Raw genomic sequence first — 14,465 nt, 5'->3', positions numbered from 1 at the left:
TGTCGTCGTGCATGGGCCGTCGCAAACCCTCCTCAGCCACACTGCCACCAGGCGTGCTGCACACGGGCGTCGGACGCCCCCGGCCCCAGGCGGAGTGAGAAACAGCCGAGTCAGTTCAGAGAAGTGATGAGCCAGGAGAAAGAAAAGACCGTCCCACGTGGCGGCCTTCAATAAATCTGCCAGAGAGGGCAGGCGCCAGGGTGGGGGTGGCGGGGGTGGAGGGGATGGGGAAGGACTGAAGGAAAAAAGAAAGCCCTTTAAGGGTCCTTGTCAGGAACACGCTAGACTGTGTGCCAGATGCGGACCAGATGCAAAGTGTCGATCCAACATGGCGATCCAAGCAGGCGCCGTCTAAAAGAGCAGGGACTCCCATCACAGACATTAAAAACAGCCCTCAGATGGCCCCCCTCACGCAGACGCAACTGGGGGTCGGTCAAACAGAGGGAGCCCTGGTGGTCTAGTGATTACGCTTTGGGCTGCACAGTTCGAAACCGCCAGCCACTCTGCAGGAAAAAGACGGGGCTCTCTACTCCCACAGAGAGCTCCAGCCTCGGAAACCCACGGGGGCAGTTCTGCCTTGTCCCGGAGGGTGGCTGTGAGCCAGCATTGGCTCCAGGGCAGGGACTTTGAGGACCGCTCTTCTTCCTCGAGGTCTAAGCCGGACAGAACGCCGGCACCTGGGAGGAGCCTTCCACGAGTTGCACAGCCAGCAGGGAGCGGTCACGGCTTCTGTCGAGGCGATGTGCTGGGCTGCTAACCCACAGATCACTGGTTCGAATCCACGAGTGGCTCCACGAGTGGCCCCACAGGAGAAAAGGCCTGGTGATTGACCCCGGCCTCCATTCCAACCTGGGAAACCCTAATGGCCGGCTCTCCACTGTCACCTGGGCTGGAGATGTGTGCGGTTCACCTGGACGGCACATCACAACACCAATGGCAGGCCGCTCACTCTGGGATACCTGCAGTGCAGTGGTGATGCGCTCAGCAGCTCACCTGTAGGCTGAAAGTTCACCCCCACCTGCTGCTCCATGGGAGAGAGACCGGGCTACCTGCTCCAGTCTAGGAACCCCTTAGGGGCAGTTTTACTCTGGTGTTGGGGGTCACTGTGTGTCAGCATCAACCTGACCGCACCCCACAACAATGAGGCATCACGAGAAGAGAAAATGTAAAGGAATGGAGCCGCTGCTGAAGCCCACCCACAGCGAGCCTCTGGCACAGAACAGAACTGCCCCGACACCCACAGGTCCCAGGCTGTCGATCCTTAGGGTGGCAGGCGGCTTGCTTCGTCTTTCTCCCTCGGAATAGCTGGTGGGTGGAAACCGCCGGCCTCTTTGGACGAGCGGTTACACCACAGGAATGGGAGCATGCCTGTCTATGATCACACACCTTCTCTACGAGCATAAATAGGAGGGTGTGCTGAAAGTGCTATTTAAAAGAGATAAATAAATCAAAGACCTATTTAAAAATCTCCCCACCCGCCCCAGGCCACTAGGCCCGTGGTAGTGGACACCTCTATTGGCTATCTGGCTGGCAAGCTGTGAGATGCTTATGTGTTGCTGAAGGCGTAGTAGCCAGTGAAGGAGGCAGGGAAACGTAATCTGGGCCCAGCTGCCCGGGCAGCACCCCCCTCCCCCAAGGACAGGCTGCTTCCCAGGGCAGGTTCCCGGGAGGGCAGAGGCAGGGGGTCCGCTGGACGCAGGGCGGCACTTACGAGAGGGGTACGATGATGAGATAGGGCCCGTTGAGGCGCTTGTGCTCCATCAGATAGGTGATGAGGGCGATGGTCTGGATGGTCTTGCCCAAGCCCATCTCATCGGCCAGGATGCCATTCAGGTTGTTGTTGTACAGGGACACCATCCACTCCAGGCCCTGCAGCTGTACAACGGAGTGGGGCTTTGGTCACCCAGGGTCTGTGCAGGAAGCCCATGCCCACACCAGCTGCAAGAAGGCTGCTGCTTCTCCCATCTCAGCAGCTCCCACGTGGGCCGGGGGTGGCACCCACATGGAAGGGGCTGACCTTCTGAGCTGGCACTTGCGCCCACCTCTTGGTGGCTGCTGGGCGGTGCTCGGGTGGAGGGGTGGCAGCCGGCTGCAGGGAACTGCAGGGCTGTTACAGCCTGGCCGCTCGCTCGTCCAGCCCAGTGCTCCATTGTCGAAGGTGAGCGAGCATGATGATAAATGAAGAGGCGCCCGGCGACTGCCGTGCCCAACACCCAAGAACAAAAGAGCCAGGGACAGAGGATGAGAGGCAGATGGACAGACCTCAGGTGGGTTTGCTGGGAAGGTCGCAGGTGGTTAGGGACAGCCTTCTTGGTAATGGAAGCCCACCCTGAGGGGGAGGATCCGCTCTCCTCTTGGATAGGAACGGGATGGCGGAGGACTCAGAGGGTGCTTGGCCCTCACCCATCTGGTCCTGGGAGGAGAAAGCCACTTTGCAGTGTGGGTGCCCCCCAAGGGTAGCTACCTGCAGCTGACACCTGGACACAACATTGAGAAAGAGGACGGTCAGCTTTGGATTCCCATGCGAAGCACAAAATTCACAGCCTCTACCTGCATCCCAACTCACAGGGCCTTGTACCAAGGGGCAGAGTAGATCTGCCCCTGGGGATTTCTGAGACAGCACGTCTTTACAGAGCAGAAAGCCTCCTCTTTATAACTTGGAGCAACTGGTGGTGCTGAACTGCTGACCATACGGTTAGCAGCCAAACATGTATCCGACCGCGTCACGTGGGGCCTTCGTTGAAAGCCTTCATCTCTTTCTACATAAGGCTCCAAACCTCCGTATTTTAAAAGCGTGTGGCTGGGTTTTCTTGACTGTGAAGGGCCCTGCAGCACAATGGTTATAGGTGCTCAGTGGAGACATCCGAATTCTCTGCACAAAGTCTCTTGAACATGTTGAAGAGCAAGGGTGTCACTTCGGAGGACTAAGGTGAGCGCTTGGCCCAAACCATGGCATTTGCCTTGCCACGCCCTCCCGGGCGTGCAAGAGCTGAGCACTGACCAAGGGAGACCAGCAAAGAAGGGGTGCCCTTGAACAAAGGTGCAGGTGAAGAACGGGGAAAGCGCCATGGACTGCCTACAGAGCAAACAGATCTGTCTTGGAAGAAGTACAGCCAGAATGCTTCTTAGAAGTGAGGATAGATGGTGAGACTCCGTCTCATCTACTTTGAGTTTGTTGCCAGGAGAGACCAGTCCCCGGAGAAGGGCATCCTGCTTGGTAAAGCAGAGGGACAGTGGAAAAAGAGGAAGGCCCTTGACCAGATGGACCAACACGGTGACAGCAACCACGGGCTCAAACACAGGACCAATGGTGAGGAGGGGGCAGGGCCGGGCACTGTTTTCGGTCCATTTTACCTAAGGTCGCTGAGTTGGAACCAACTGGAGAGCACCCACCAACAACATAATCGATGACAAATCCATCCCAGAGCCAGACAGGAGAAAACAGAACCAAAACTCAAACCGAAACCATGGCCACCAGGTCACTGCTGACTTACAGCGAGCCTGCATGGGGTCTCCCAGGCCATAACTCTTTATGGAGCCATATAGTCTCGTCTTACTCCCTCAGACCGGCTGGTGGGTTAGAACCATCGACCTGGTAGTTGGGAGCCCCCTGTAGACTTGACAGCAGGACCAGAGCTCCCGAGGAGGAGGAAAGGCCCTGGGGAAGGAGCTGAGACAGAAGCGCTCTCAGAGTGCCCCAGGCTCTGTGGGGCGGGTGGAAACCCTGCAAGCCTACACTGTGCAGAGCAGGCAGGGCGGAGGGGACTCCCTGTCAGGTGGCGGGCGCAGGCCTCACCTGGTAGTGCTTCAGGGTGCCGTTGATGAGCAGGGCCGACTGTCTCTCCACACGCTCTGAGATGGCGTGGGCCACCGTGTAGTAGGACTGGGAGCCCCGCGCACTGTACTGCATGCTGTACTCATCGTCCACGTCCTGCTTGGCCGTCCTGGGGACCGGGGTGGGTGTGAGGGCGGGCAGCTGTGTGCGCGCTGTCCGCCACCCACATCTGGTGAATCAGCGCTGTTATTGGAAGCCACCCCCGGGGTGTGCTCGGAGATGATCCTCAGAACAGTTGGTGGTTCATCCCACCCCAGGGTGCCTCGGAAGAAAGTCCTGGTGATCTGCTCCCAGGAGCTCACCGCTGTGAACACCCCAAGGAGGGCAGCCCTGCTCTGCTCCGTCCACAGGGGCCGGAATCGACCTGACGGCCACAACACAAGCTTGCAGCTGGCTAACTGTAGCTATGAGCGTGAAGGCTGGCCAGCAGGGAGCCCCTGACGCACAGTGACCCCCACCCCGCACACATCCCCACAGTCAGGGGTGGATCAGCCCTGCGTGATCCACTGGGAGGCAGTCTTGCAGGCCTTTCTCCCTAGTCTTTTCATCTGGAAGCTTTCGCTGAAACGGGTTCAGCATCACAGCCACACACGAGCACCCAGGGATGGGTGGGTGGAGGCGTGAGGTGCCCTGAGCAGGGACTGAGCCCACTAGGAAGTGAGAGCTGTAACCCTATTCTGATCTTCCCCTAAACTGTGCAGTCAAAGCCAAACCCACTGCCACGGAGTCGATTCTGACCACAGAGAGCTGCCCCTGTGGGCTTCTAAGCCTATCCAGCTTTACGGAAACAGAAAGCCTTATCCTTCTCCCACAGAGCGGCTAGTGGGTTCGAACCATTGATGTTTGGATTAGTAGTCCTGCACTCAGCTACTGTGCCTGCAGAACTTCTTTCACAACTGTGTGAATTCACAACCATGGAGTTGATGTGAACTCACAGCGGCCCGATAGGCCAGGGTAGAACTGCCCCTGTGGGTTTCTGAGTCTGTCCATCTTTACAGGAGCAGAAAGCCTCGTCTTTCTCTGTTGGAGCAATTGATGAATTTGAACTGCTGACCTCCATATTAGCAGCTCAGTATGCAACCACTATGCCACCAGGGCTGAGCTGTATTCCTGGGGGTCATCCTTGATTTCCAACACCATCCTGGTGATTGTCAGATCCTTTCCTACACTCATGTGAACCTGGATTTAACCAACTGCCATTGAGTCAATTCTGACTCATATCAACTCTCAAAGACAGAGTAGAATGCCCCCCCCGTGGGTTATTAAGACAGTAAATGGTAGTAGATAGCCTCATCTTTCCCCCTCAGAGCAGCTAGTGGGTTTGAACTGCTGACTTTGCAGGTAGCAGCCCAACTCAAGACTGGAACTCACTGCCGTCAAGTCGATGCTGGCTCACCGCGACCCTACAGGACCGGGCAGAACTGCCCCTGTGGGTTTCTGAGACTGTCACTCTCTATGGGAGCAGAAAGCCCCATCTTTCTCCAACGGAGTGACTGGTGTGACTGCTGACCTTGCAGACTGCAGCTGACAGTAAAGGCCACTGTGGCACCAGGGTTCCTTGTGACCTGCTACGTCACCATTATGATCATGCCCACACGGTGCCTGTGGCAACCAGGAGGCTCACTGAGGCGATACCGCCTGCCCAGGGGCATGGGACAGAAAAAGCGGTCACCAGGATTTGAATGCAGGCCTGCTTGACCACACGTGACCAATAGGGGGCACTTTGTAAAAAACCAAAACCAAACTCCCTGTCACGGAGTTGGTTCTGACTCGTGGCGAGCCTATAGGACAGGGCAGGGTGAGCTCCTGAGACCGCTACTCTTGGCAGGAGGGGGTTTAGAATGCACAACCTCGTGGGTACAGTCCAACATGGAATCACTTGCTCAGCCTTCCCAAAACCTGCTCCTTCCCAGGAAGAAAATCCCGTACCCCAGAGGGACGGAGAGACAGAGAGACAGAGACACAGAGAGACAGAGACTGGGGGCAGGAGCAGGGGTGTGTGGGTGAGGGGACTCACTCAATGATCTGCTTGGCGTCCTTCTCAGAGACGTCTTCGCTGTTGGGGTCCAGAAGGATCTTCTCCTCTGTGTCCTGCCTCCCAGACTCTTCCTCCTCGTCCTGGGGAGGGGGGAAGAAAGAATGGGGTGGGTGGGGATGCATTTCCAGCCAGGGGCTCACTGGCTGCCACTGGCACTTTCTGAGAACCCGTGAGGACCTGAGGACACACTGGCCTTCCCAAGGGAAAGAAGAGGCCCGGCCTGAGGAAGGGGAGCGGAGGTAAAGTCGGCTGGAACAATCCTCAACAATCCCCTCGCCCTTTAACCTCTGCATCTGCATTCACGAAAAGGTCCCTCTTGGGGGACGTGGGGACCTGAGAACTGTTGGTCACCACCCACCCTCATGGCAGCCCCAGGTCCCAGCGGGGAGACGCTGTCTGGCCATGGTGCCATCCCTGTAAACTGACTGCAAACCAGACCTTTCTGATCCAGGCGGTGGGGAATTCATGGGCTGATTTTCAGAAGCAGACCGCCAGGCCTCTCCGCTCCGCCAAAACCTGCCCAGCGTCACGGCCACACACACGCCCCCACTGATGGGCAGGGGGCCGGGCACTGAGTAGGAACTGAACGTGGGCCTCCCGGGTGGGAGGGAAGGAGGCTACCCCTGGACCACAGAGGCCTGCTTCCCTTTTCCAGTGTGCCAAGCACATGTGGAATTCACCAAAGTTCCCGTGGGCCACGAGCCACCCAGCGACCAGGGCACCCCGAGCCGGCCCCATGAACACGTATCAGTCCTTAGCTCCAGTGGTCAGTGAGGCCCAAGGCTGGGAGGTGAGAAAGGAGAGAAGGGCGCAGGGGCTGGCCTGACCACTAGACATGAGCCCGGGGCCTCGGACTTACCTCCTCCTCGTAATCAGAGCTGCCCTCCTCGCTGTCGGACCGCGGGGCCACCTCGTAGCTACAGGAAAGGGAGAGTAAGGAAGCCCGGTTCTTCTTGTCCCCATGGCAAGTGGGGTCGCACCCTCAACCACTCCCCAACAGGTTTCAAGACGCCAGCCCTACCCCCACCCCCACGCCCCACGCCTCCTCCCACCAGCCCCTGCCCCACATGTCCTGTCCCCGCCTTACCCTGGGTTCATTTCCAGCCAGGCATCCAGCTGGCTGGCTTTGGGAGCTTCCGGTCCAAAGAGGACCTTCCCTGTTTCCGTGTGGGTCACCTTGACCGGCAGGTCACTCATTTGACTGCTCTCATCGATGGGCTGGAGGGCGGACACAGAACACTGGGTCACTCGGGTCAGGGACATTATCCTCAGATCTGGGCTGGGGGCTATGCTCAGCAGTCTCCTCCCAACCCAACGTGTCCTCCCCACACTCGCTGCCAGCTAGTAGATTCCGACTCATCGAGACCCTCTGGGCCAGACTAGAACTGCTCCCTTGGGTCTCCGAGGCTATAAATATCCATGGGAGCAGACAGCCTCGCCATGCGCCTGCAGAACAGAGGGTGGGTTTGAACTGCTAATCTTGCAGGTAGCAGCCCGGTGTGGAAGCCAAGACGTCACCCTGAGCTCTGATTTGTGGTGCCCCGGTGTGTTAGAATGCAGAACTGCACCCTTGAGGGGCTCCATGGGAAAAGGTGACCTGGATGCGCAGTGGTTAAAGTGCTCACCTGCATACCCAAAGATCAGCGGCTAGAAGTCCCCCGCCCCAGCTAGCCACTCCTCACAAGAAGGATGAAGCAGGAGGCCCCCATGAAGACTTGAAGCAGCCTTGCCGACCCACGGGGTAGTTCTACTCTGTCCTACAGGGTCGCTGAGAGTTGGCCTCGATTCAGTGGCCGGGGGTTTGAATTTGGTTTTCTTCACTAAAGCCCAGGAGAGGTGACTGCTACCATGGGTAGAGAACCCCTGATTAGATGCTACCACCTCCTCCGGGGAAACCAGCCCTCGCCGACTCTTTGCAAAGCCCCGGGTTCAAAGGGAACACGGCGAAAGGGAGGGTTGGGTCTGGAGTCTGCAGAGCCCAGGCCACCATGTGTGGGCCGAGGAGGACCGGGCTGCCCTGGGTTCTCAGTGGCTGATGTTGGGAGCCTTGGTGATATAGTGGCTATGAGTTGTGTAGCTAACCCCAAGGTGGGCAGTTTGAAACCACGGACCACCCTGAGGGAGAAAGACGGGGCTTGCTACTTTCTACTTCATGATTGACAGTCTCTGAAGCGCACAGTGGGTGGTTCTACCCTGTCCTTCAAGGTCGCTTTGAGTTGGAATTGATTCGGTGGCAGACTGGGTTTTTCTGGTTTAGGGAAGGAGACCGCCAACCCTTTCCTCTGCCCCACCTCTGGCTGAGCTCAAACTTCCAGCCATTTGCCTAGGCACCGAAGGCTGCCCCAGCACTGCCCCAGAAGCCACCTGAAAGCAAAGCATCCGGTGTCCAGCCCCCGCCACTGTGAAACGTGACCCCGGGAAGAGGAAGGACACACGCATGCTGATTTGGAGCGTGGGGAACCGGCCGAGGCTGGACTGTGTGAAAGGGCTGCTCTGGAAATGGAGCGAGCCGGTGGGATGGCCAGGCTGCTGTCTAACCCACTGGGGAGAACACACGGTTTTAAAGGGCCAGACAGGAATCCCCCTATGCGAATGAGCAGGCTGATTACAAGCTGGTCCTCCTGGAGCTGGCCCCAGGTTTGTGGGGGGCAAGGCTTGCTTTGTCTCAACCACCAGCCATCCAGGTCCATGGAGGTAAGAAATGGAGTGCGTAGGCAATTCCCCTAACTAATGAAGTCAGGCTGCTTCAGGGACAGAGCACCCGTTAGAAAGGCAAGCTAGGTCTGACCTGGGCTTACTGACCAGTCTGCTGTGAACAGTGCCACATGGGTCTCACCCCATCCTAAGCAGGGCATGCACAGGCTTACGTGTGCTCACTGACTCATCTGCATCCACTGATTCCACATGGAAGATGTAGGGAAACACATCTGGAACAGTTCACTACAGACGAGTCAGTCAGATGGCTACAGACCGGTGCTCTCCTTGGTCACCAGGTCCTGTCCCTGGCAGGTATGGGGACATTTGCAATGGGCTTTGGTTCTACAGGAAGGGACTGCAGGCTGGGAGAGAGGCAGGTGCTGGCCCGATTCTAAAAGCTGGGTCTTGGGTGCAGCGAAATTGTTCACTCGAAGAAGCAAGTAAGCACAAGGCAGCCCGTGCTTTCCCTTGCTTGTTGGGTCATCTGATGCGGGTGGCTCTTCTCGTCCTTATGGCAAAGGTAAAAAAATACGGAGCTCGTCCCCGGACCGGCAGGAAGGCAGGAAGGCAGGAAGGAAGGAAGAGACTGGAGAGAGGGGAGGGTGGAAGGGAAGGAGCCAAGCCCTTGTCCATCAAGTTGATTTCGACTCAGGGTGAGCGACTCCCTGGGAGAAGAGACCAGGGATGATAGGCCACAAAAACAGCTTTTTAAAAAATGTAACACGCCCTCCTGATTTCCCCTTTAGGCTTCATGTGCCCTAAAGCAGGGTTTCTGAAACCCCCTTATGGCGGCATTAAAAAGACCGGTCAGTATGCAGGAAGAAGGGAGCTGGCAGGTCACTGTCATGAAGTCCATTCCGATGCACAGCGACCCTGCAGGACAGGGCAGAGCCGCCCCTGTGGGTTTGTGAGACTGTCACTCTACAGGAGCAGAAAGCCTCATCTTTCTCCCGAGGAGCTGCTGGTGGCTTGGAACTGCTGACCTAGCAGCTAGCGGATGCAGAATTCCTTACCTCTCCATCCGGCCCCAGGGCGGGCTCCCCTCCTTCTGCGTTCTCCTCAGCCTTCTGCAAAACAACAATGGTAAATGCTGTAGATGGTATGGTTCGTGCCCACCCACCAAGAAGGCAGGTAGCCAGAGCACTTCCTGGCAACCCTTGGTTCACATCCTGACCTCACCCCTACCCATCACCACCGACCAAAATGTGAGCGCCTTTCTGTGGGTTCTCTCCAGTATTTGAGGCAAGGCGTGTATTTCATGGACAGCTCACAGAGCCGTGCCAAGCTGAGACCCAAAGCCGGCACAGGGGAGACGTGCGGATCGGACCCTTCAGATATGGCGGCCCCGAGGTGGTGCTCAGAGCCTGGATCGTGCTCCTCATGTTTGCCATTATGAGCACAAGCCCCGGCTTTGGGAGCCCAACCTTCGTGCCCCCACATCGGGTTTGGTTTTGTCTGGATGGCTGCGGGGTGTTTCTGTAACGAAGCGTGTGCCATTCCGATTCTCTTAGCATCTTTTAGGTCAATGACATGAATTCAAGGCCATTGTGTTCTGCCATCGCCATTGTCTGTACCTCTAATTTTCTATCAGTGTAACATAAGCACGTTGTCCTCTAAGCAATGGGTACCCCGTTTTTCCTTCCTCCCACCTGCCCGTCTGACCCATGGAGACCTTAGGCACAACAGGATACACTGCCCGGTCCTGTCCCATGTCCACACGGTTCCACTGCATGTGCCTGTTGTTCCAGCCGCTGTGTCCATCCACTTCCTGGAGGGCCTTCCTCTTTCTCATCGCCCCGCCACTTGACCCCTTTATTTATTTTGCCCGCTGTTAGGTGCCAGCCAGGTCGGTTCCTGACTTGTAGCGACACACCACGCACAACACAACAGGACGCTGCCTGCGCCGTCCTCACCATGGTTACTCTGCTGAGTTCACTGTCGCAGCCACTGTGGCCACCCAGCTCCTTGAAGGCCAGCCTCTTTCCCACGGCCCTCTACTGACCAATCACGATGTCCTTCTCCAGGGACTGGTCCCTCCGGATCAGGTGACCAAAGCACGTGAGATGATGTCTCTCCATCCTTCTTTCTTTCTTTTTAAAAGAGTTTACTATGAGTAATTTATTTACTCATTTAATCTTTTTTTTGTTTACAAATAGATTTTTAAAAACATTTTATTAGGGGCTCATACAACTCTTATCACAATCCATACATATACATACATCAATTGTATAAAGCACATCTGTACATTCCCTGCCCTAATCATTTTTGAAGCATTTGCTCTCCACTTAAGCCCTTTGTGTCAGGTCCTCTTTTTCCCCCCTCCCTCTCCATCCTTATTTCTAAAGCGCCGTCTGTCTGCACTTCTTCTAAGACAGAGGTGTTTGTCCTTCTGGAAGTCCACGGCACTTTCCATCTTCCTTGCCAGCACCCTCATTCAAAGGCAACCATCTGTCCGTCCTCACTGTCCAGAGAATGCCCTAGCCCAGGTCAGGCACACCTGAGGCCTCAACGTGACAGCCGTGTGTCCCAGCGCTTCCAGGAGGTCTTGGGCAGCAGACTGACCCAGCGCAATGATGTGCCCTTTGACTGCTTGGCTGCCGCTTCCAGGGCTGTTGATGGTGGATCCAAGGAAAAAGAAACGCTTGATGGCTTCAGTCATTTCTCTATCCTGATGTGACTGGAGCCCTGGTGGTGTAGTGGTTTTGTGCTGGGCTGCGATCCGCACGGTCGGCAGTTTGAAACCACTAGCAGCTCCTCGGGAGAAAGGCTGGGCTTTCTACTCCTGTCAACAGTTACAGTGTCAGGCTTTCTACGCCCATAAAGAGCTACAGTCTCAGGAACCCACCGGAGGTTGCTGTGAGTCAACGTTGAGTTTGGTTTCTGGTATCGTTATGTCATCCATCGGTCCGGTTGCTTTACGTGGAGCTGTCATTCAGACTGTCCGCCTGGATCTTCATCAGCAGGTGCGTCACGGCCTCTTGGCTCTCAGCAAGCAAGCTTGCATCGCCAGCCAGCTGCAGGTCATTCACAGCCTTTGTCCAGTCCCAAGGACACGTTCTCTTTCTTCTAGGCCAGCTTCTCCGAGGATTTGCTCGGCACATGACTGAGAAAGTGTGGCGAAGGATCCAACCCCTGGGGCACACCTTTCCCAGCCTGAAACCACACAGAGTCCCGCTGCTGTGTCGGACCTGCCTATGGGTTCCCTAGAACACCAACATGCAGAAGCCTTGCTTCTACGGCATCACTGGAAGGCTGCGCTGCTTCTTTACATTACAGTGAACACAAATAAATGACGAGTCACTTCTTTGATCAAGACATTTAAGGAAAGGACCTTTCCCCTCTGAGCCCTTTAATTAATATTGATATAGCGCTCTAATGGATATATCATATATATGATACAGAATCAATAATAGCAAACTTTATTTAAGACATTCACTGGTACGTTTTTGCTCAGCTGCCTTTTCACAAAACAGCGTTTACAGAAAACGCACTGTTTCACATCCCCAGGTTTTGCCCGCATGGGAGAGTCATCCGTGTTTGACGCCTTGCACAGCTCTCTGTAAGGATAATCCCGGGTTCTCACCAAGAGTGCATGTGTGCATGTGGACTGAGGCGCAAAGGATCACATGAGAACCCCCCCCCCCCCAAGCAGCAGCAGCAGCAGAGAAAATGCTCTCTTCTGGTTGTGACTTCTCCCGAATGTTCTGACGCATTCTGCTGACAGCCCTGCTCTCCACGCTGGACATTTCCCGGGTCCACGCGATGGGAGGAGCATCCCCAAGCCAAACCCGTGTCTAGGCTGAGGACAGGGCACATAGCGAGAAGCCCGCAGCACAGGACAGCCACGTCTGTCCCCCCCGTCATGGAAGCTTCCGTTTCTGCAATTCTCAGGCACTCTCCTCGTTAATTAATGGGAGAAAGTCAATTGCTCGCCCACCCTCCTCCCCATCTTTCCATTCCAACCAGAAAGGAGTTACCAACTTAGCCCACAAAGAAAGCCCACGCAGGCACAGGGAGGAGGCTGATTCCACATTTCTGGCAGATAGGAATGGATCACAGCTTCAATCGGTGCTCCACTGAAACACGTGGAGTCGCCGGAATGCACAGACGCAGGGCGATTCTGAAGGATGAGCTTAGAGGAAGGGGCTGCCACTGAGCAATAGGGCTGCCAGGAGCCATCCCCTCAAATACCTTCCACTCACTCGAGAGGCACTGCGCTCTGGAGCCGGACAAGCTGAGCTGAGCTCCCGCTCTGGAGCTGTGTGCGGGGGCTCTCCACTGGGTGACGGCCCCACATCTTCTCTGCCTGTCTGTGCACAGAGCCCACCTCCGAAGCCCGCGGTGGGGCGGGGTTGCTGTCTCAGTCAGCATAGTCCAAGATTGAGAGGTTCCCAGGTGGTCCAGGTAGCTCAGTCCAAAGGTTGTCAGTTCAAACCCACCCAGGCCCCTCCGAAGATAGGCTTGGGAGTCTGCCTTGAAAACTCAATGCAGTTCGTACTGAACGTACACAGACTCAGTATGAGTCAGAACAGACTCGATGGCAAATAGCAGCAATGATGAATGGATGACGCGTTGGTGGCATTGTAGTAGGTTACTTGTTGGGTTTCTCATTGCAAGGGTGGTGGTTCAAAACCACCAGTTGCTCCCTGGGAGAAAGACGAGGCTTTAGGCTGCCATAGAGTTACAGTCTCAGAGACCCACAGGGGCAGTTCTACCCTGTCCTATAGGGTTGCTATGAGTCAGGATCGAGTTGATAGCATTTGAGTTTTGCTTTGTTTGTCTTGAGCAACAATGCACTTCATGTTCGGAATCTTCTGCATAAGGCCTTTGTTTGGCTTACTTTATCTCCTGTCAACTTGTGAAGGGGTGGAGCTTAGCCTGTCAATCAGGTCACAGCTTGATGACCACATTCTGGAGGTGTTACAGAGACAAATTGCTCACTGGAGGCTAGATACACTTTCCCTGTGAGACATTCTTGTGGACAAGTCACATAGAGCTTTGCTGATAGAGCCAGAGCCCCAGAGCTGGAGGAGCCACGTGGAGACCCACACTTGCACTGAGATGCTTCCACTGCCACTGGATCCACAAGACTTTCCACCCACTGGCCTATGATCTTCTTGCATTCTGCGTCATTGCATGAGTCTGAAGAGAAATTTACAGACTGGTATTGGACATATGAGGTAGTATCAGATTTATGGACTTGATCTGGGATGTTTCCTTAATATATAATTACTCTTTGATATAAAGTTCTCTATTACACCCATATGAGTGTCTGAATTTGACCCATGCCAGGGTACTTTCAGTTACCTACCTCCCCTGTGTGCCAAAGTTGGACAACGAATAAGGAAGGTCAAAGAACTGATGCCTTCGAATCACGGTACTGACAGACACTGACAGGACCATGGACCACCAGAAGAACAAACAAATCTACATATCTTGGAGGAAGTACGGCCAGAAGGCTCCTTAGCAGCGAGGATGGCGAGAATTCATCTCAAATACCTTGCAACATGTTATCAGTAGGGGCCCGTCTGTGGAGAAGGGCATCATGCTTGGTAAAGCAGAGGGTCAGAGAAAAAGAGGAAGTCTCTCAAGGAGATGGATGGACACAGTGTCCCCCCCAATGGGCTCTGGGTGGCCATGAGGAACTGAACAGCTACACGTTTCAAGCATGGATGTCCACGAAATGAGAGACCAACGTGGTTAATCCTCTGTGTCAGAATCAAGCCAGGCTATGGCGTGGACAGAAACTGCCCCATCGATTACCAGCCAGGGATCTGTGTCTGTTTTTTTCCCAGACCCCCAAGAAGGGGGGCACTTAAAAAGCAAGGGACACAGCGGATAAAAGCAGGAAGGGCAGTATCGTCCACATAGCACATACTCAGGGCATTAGGATGA

General features: G+C 55.4%; 1 protein-coding gene across 5 annotated transcripts in view; it reads right to left on the bottom strand.

Moving 5' to 3' along the window:
• Nucleotides 1-14,465, bottom strand: part of SMARCA2 (SWI/SNF related BAF chromatin remodeling complex subunit ATPase 2) — a 178,232-nt gene that overhangs the window by 87,759 nt on the left and 76,008 nt on the right. For all 5 annotated transcript variants that reach the window (XM_075559865.1, XM_075559866.1, XM_075559864.1 and 2 more), the window contains 6 exons: nucleotides 9,584-9,637; nucleotides 6,961-7,091; nucleotides 6,733-6,790; nucleotides 5,853-5,953; nucleotides 3,797-3,944; nucleotides 1,712-1,875 (listed from right to left, as the gene is read on the bottom strand). In XM_075559865.1, coding sequence (XP_075415980.1) covers nucleotides 1,712-1,875; nucleotides 3,797-3,944; nucleotides 5,853-5,953; nucleotides 6,733-6,790; nucleotides 6,961-7,091; nucleotides 9,584-9,637 — 656 coding nt within the window. The remainder of the gene's footprint in view (nucleotides 1-1,711; nucleotides 1,876-3,796; nucleotides 3,945-5,852; nucleotides 5,954-6,732; nucleotides 6,791-6,960; nucleotides 7,092-9,583; nucleotides 9,638-14,465) is intronic.

The sequence above is a fragment of the Tenrec ecaudatus genome, chromosome 10 (assembly GCF_050624435.1).
Source record: "Tenrec ecaudatus isolate mTenEca1 chromosome 10, mTenEca1.hap1, whole genome shotgun sequence".
NCBI classification, from domain to species: Eukaryota; Metazoa; Chordata; class Mammalia; order Afrosoricida; family Tenrecidae; genus Tenrec; species Tenrec ecaudatus.
Note: the sequence above shows the minus strand (reverse complement) of the source record. Positions and strands in the feature narration are given on the sequence as shown.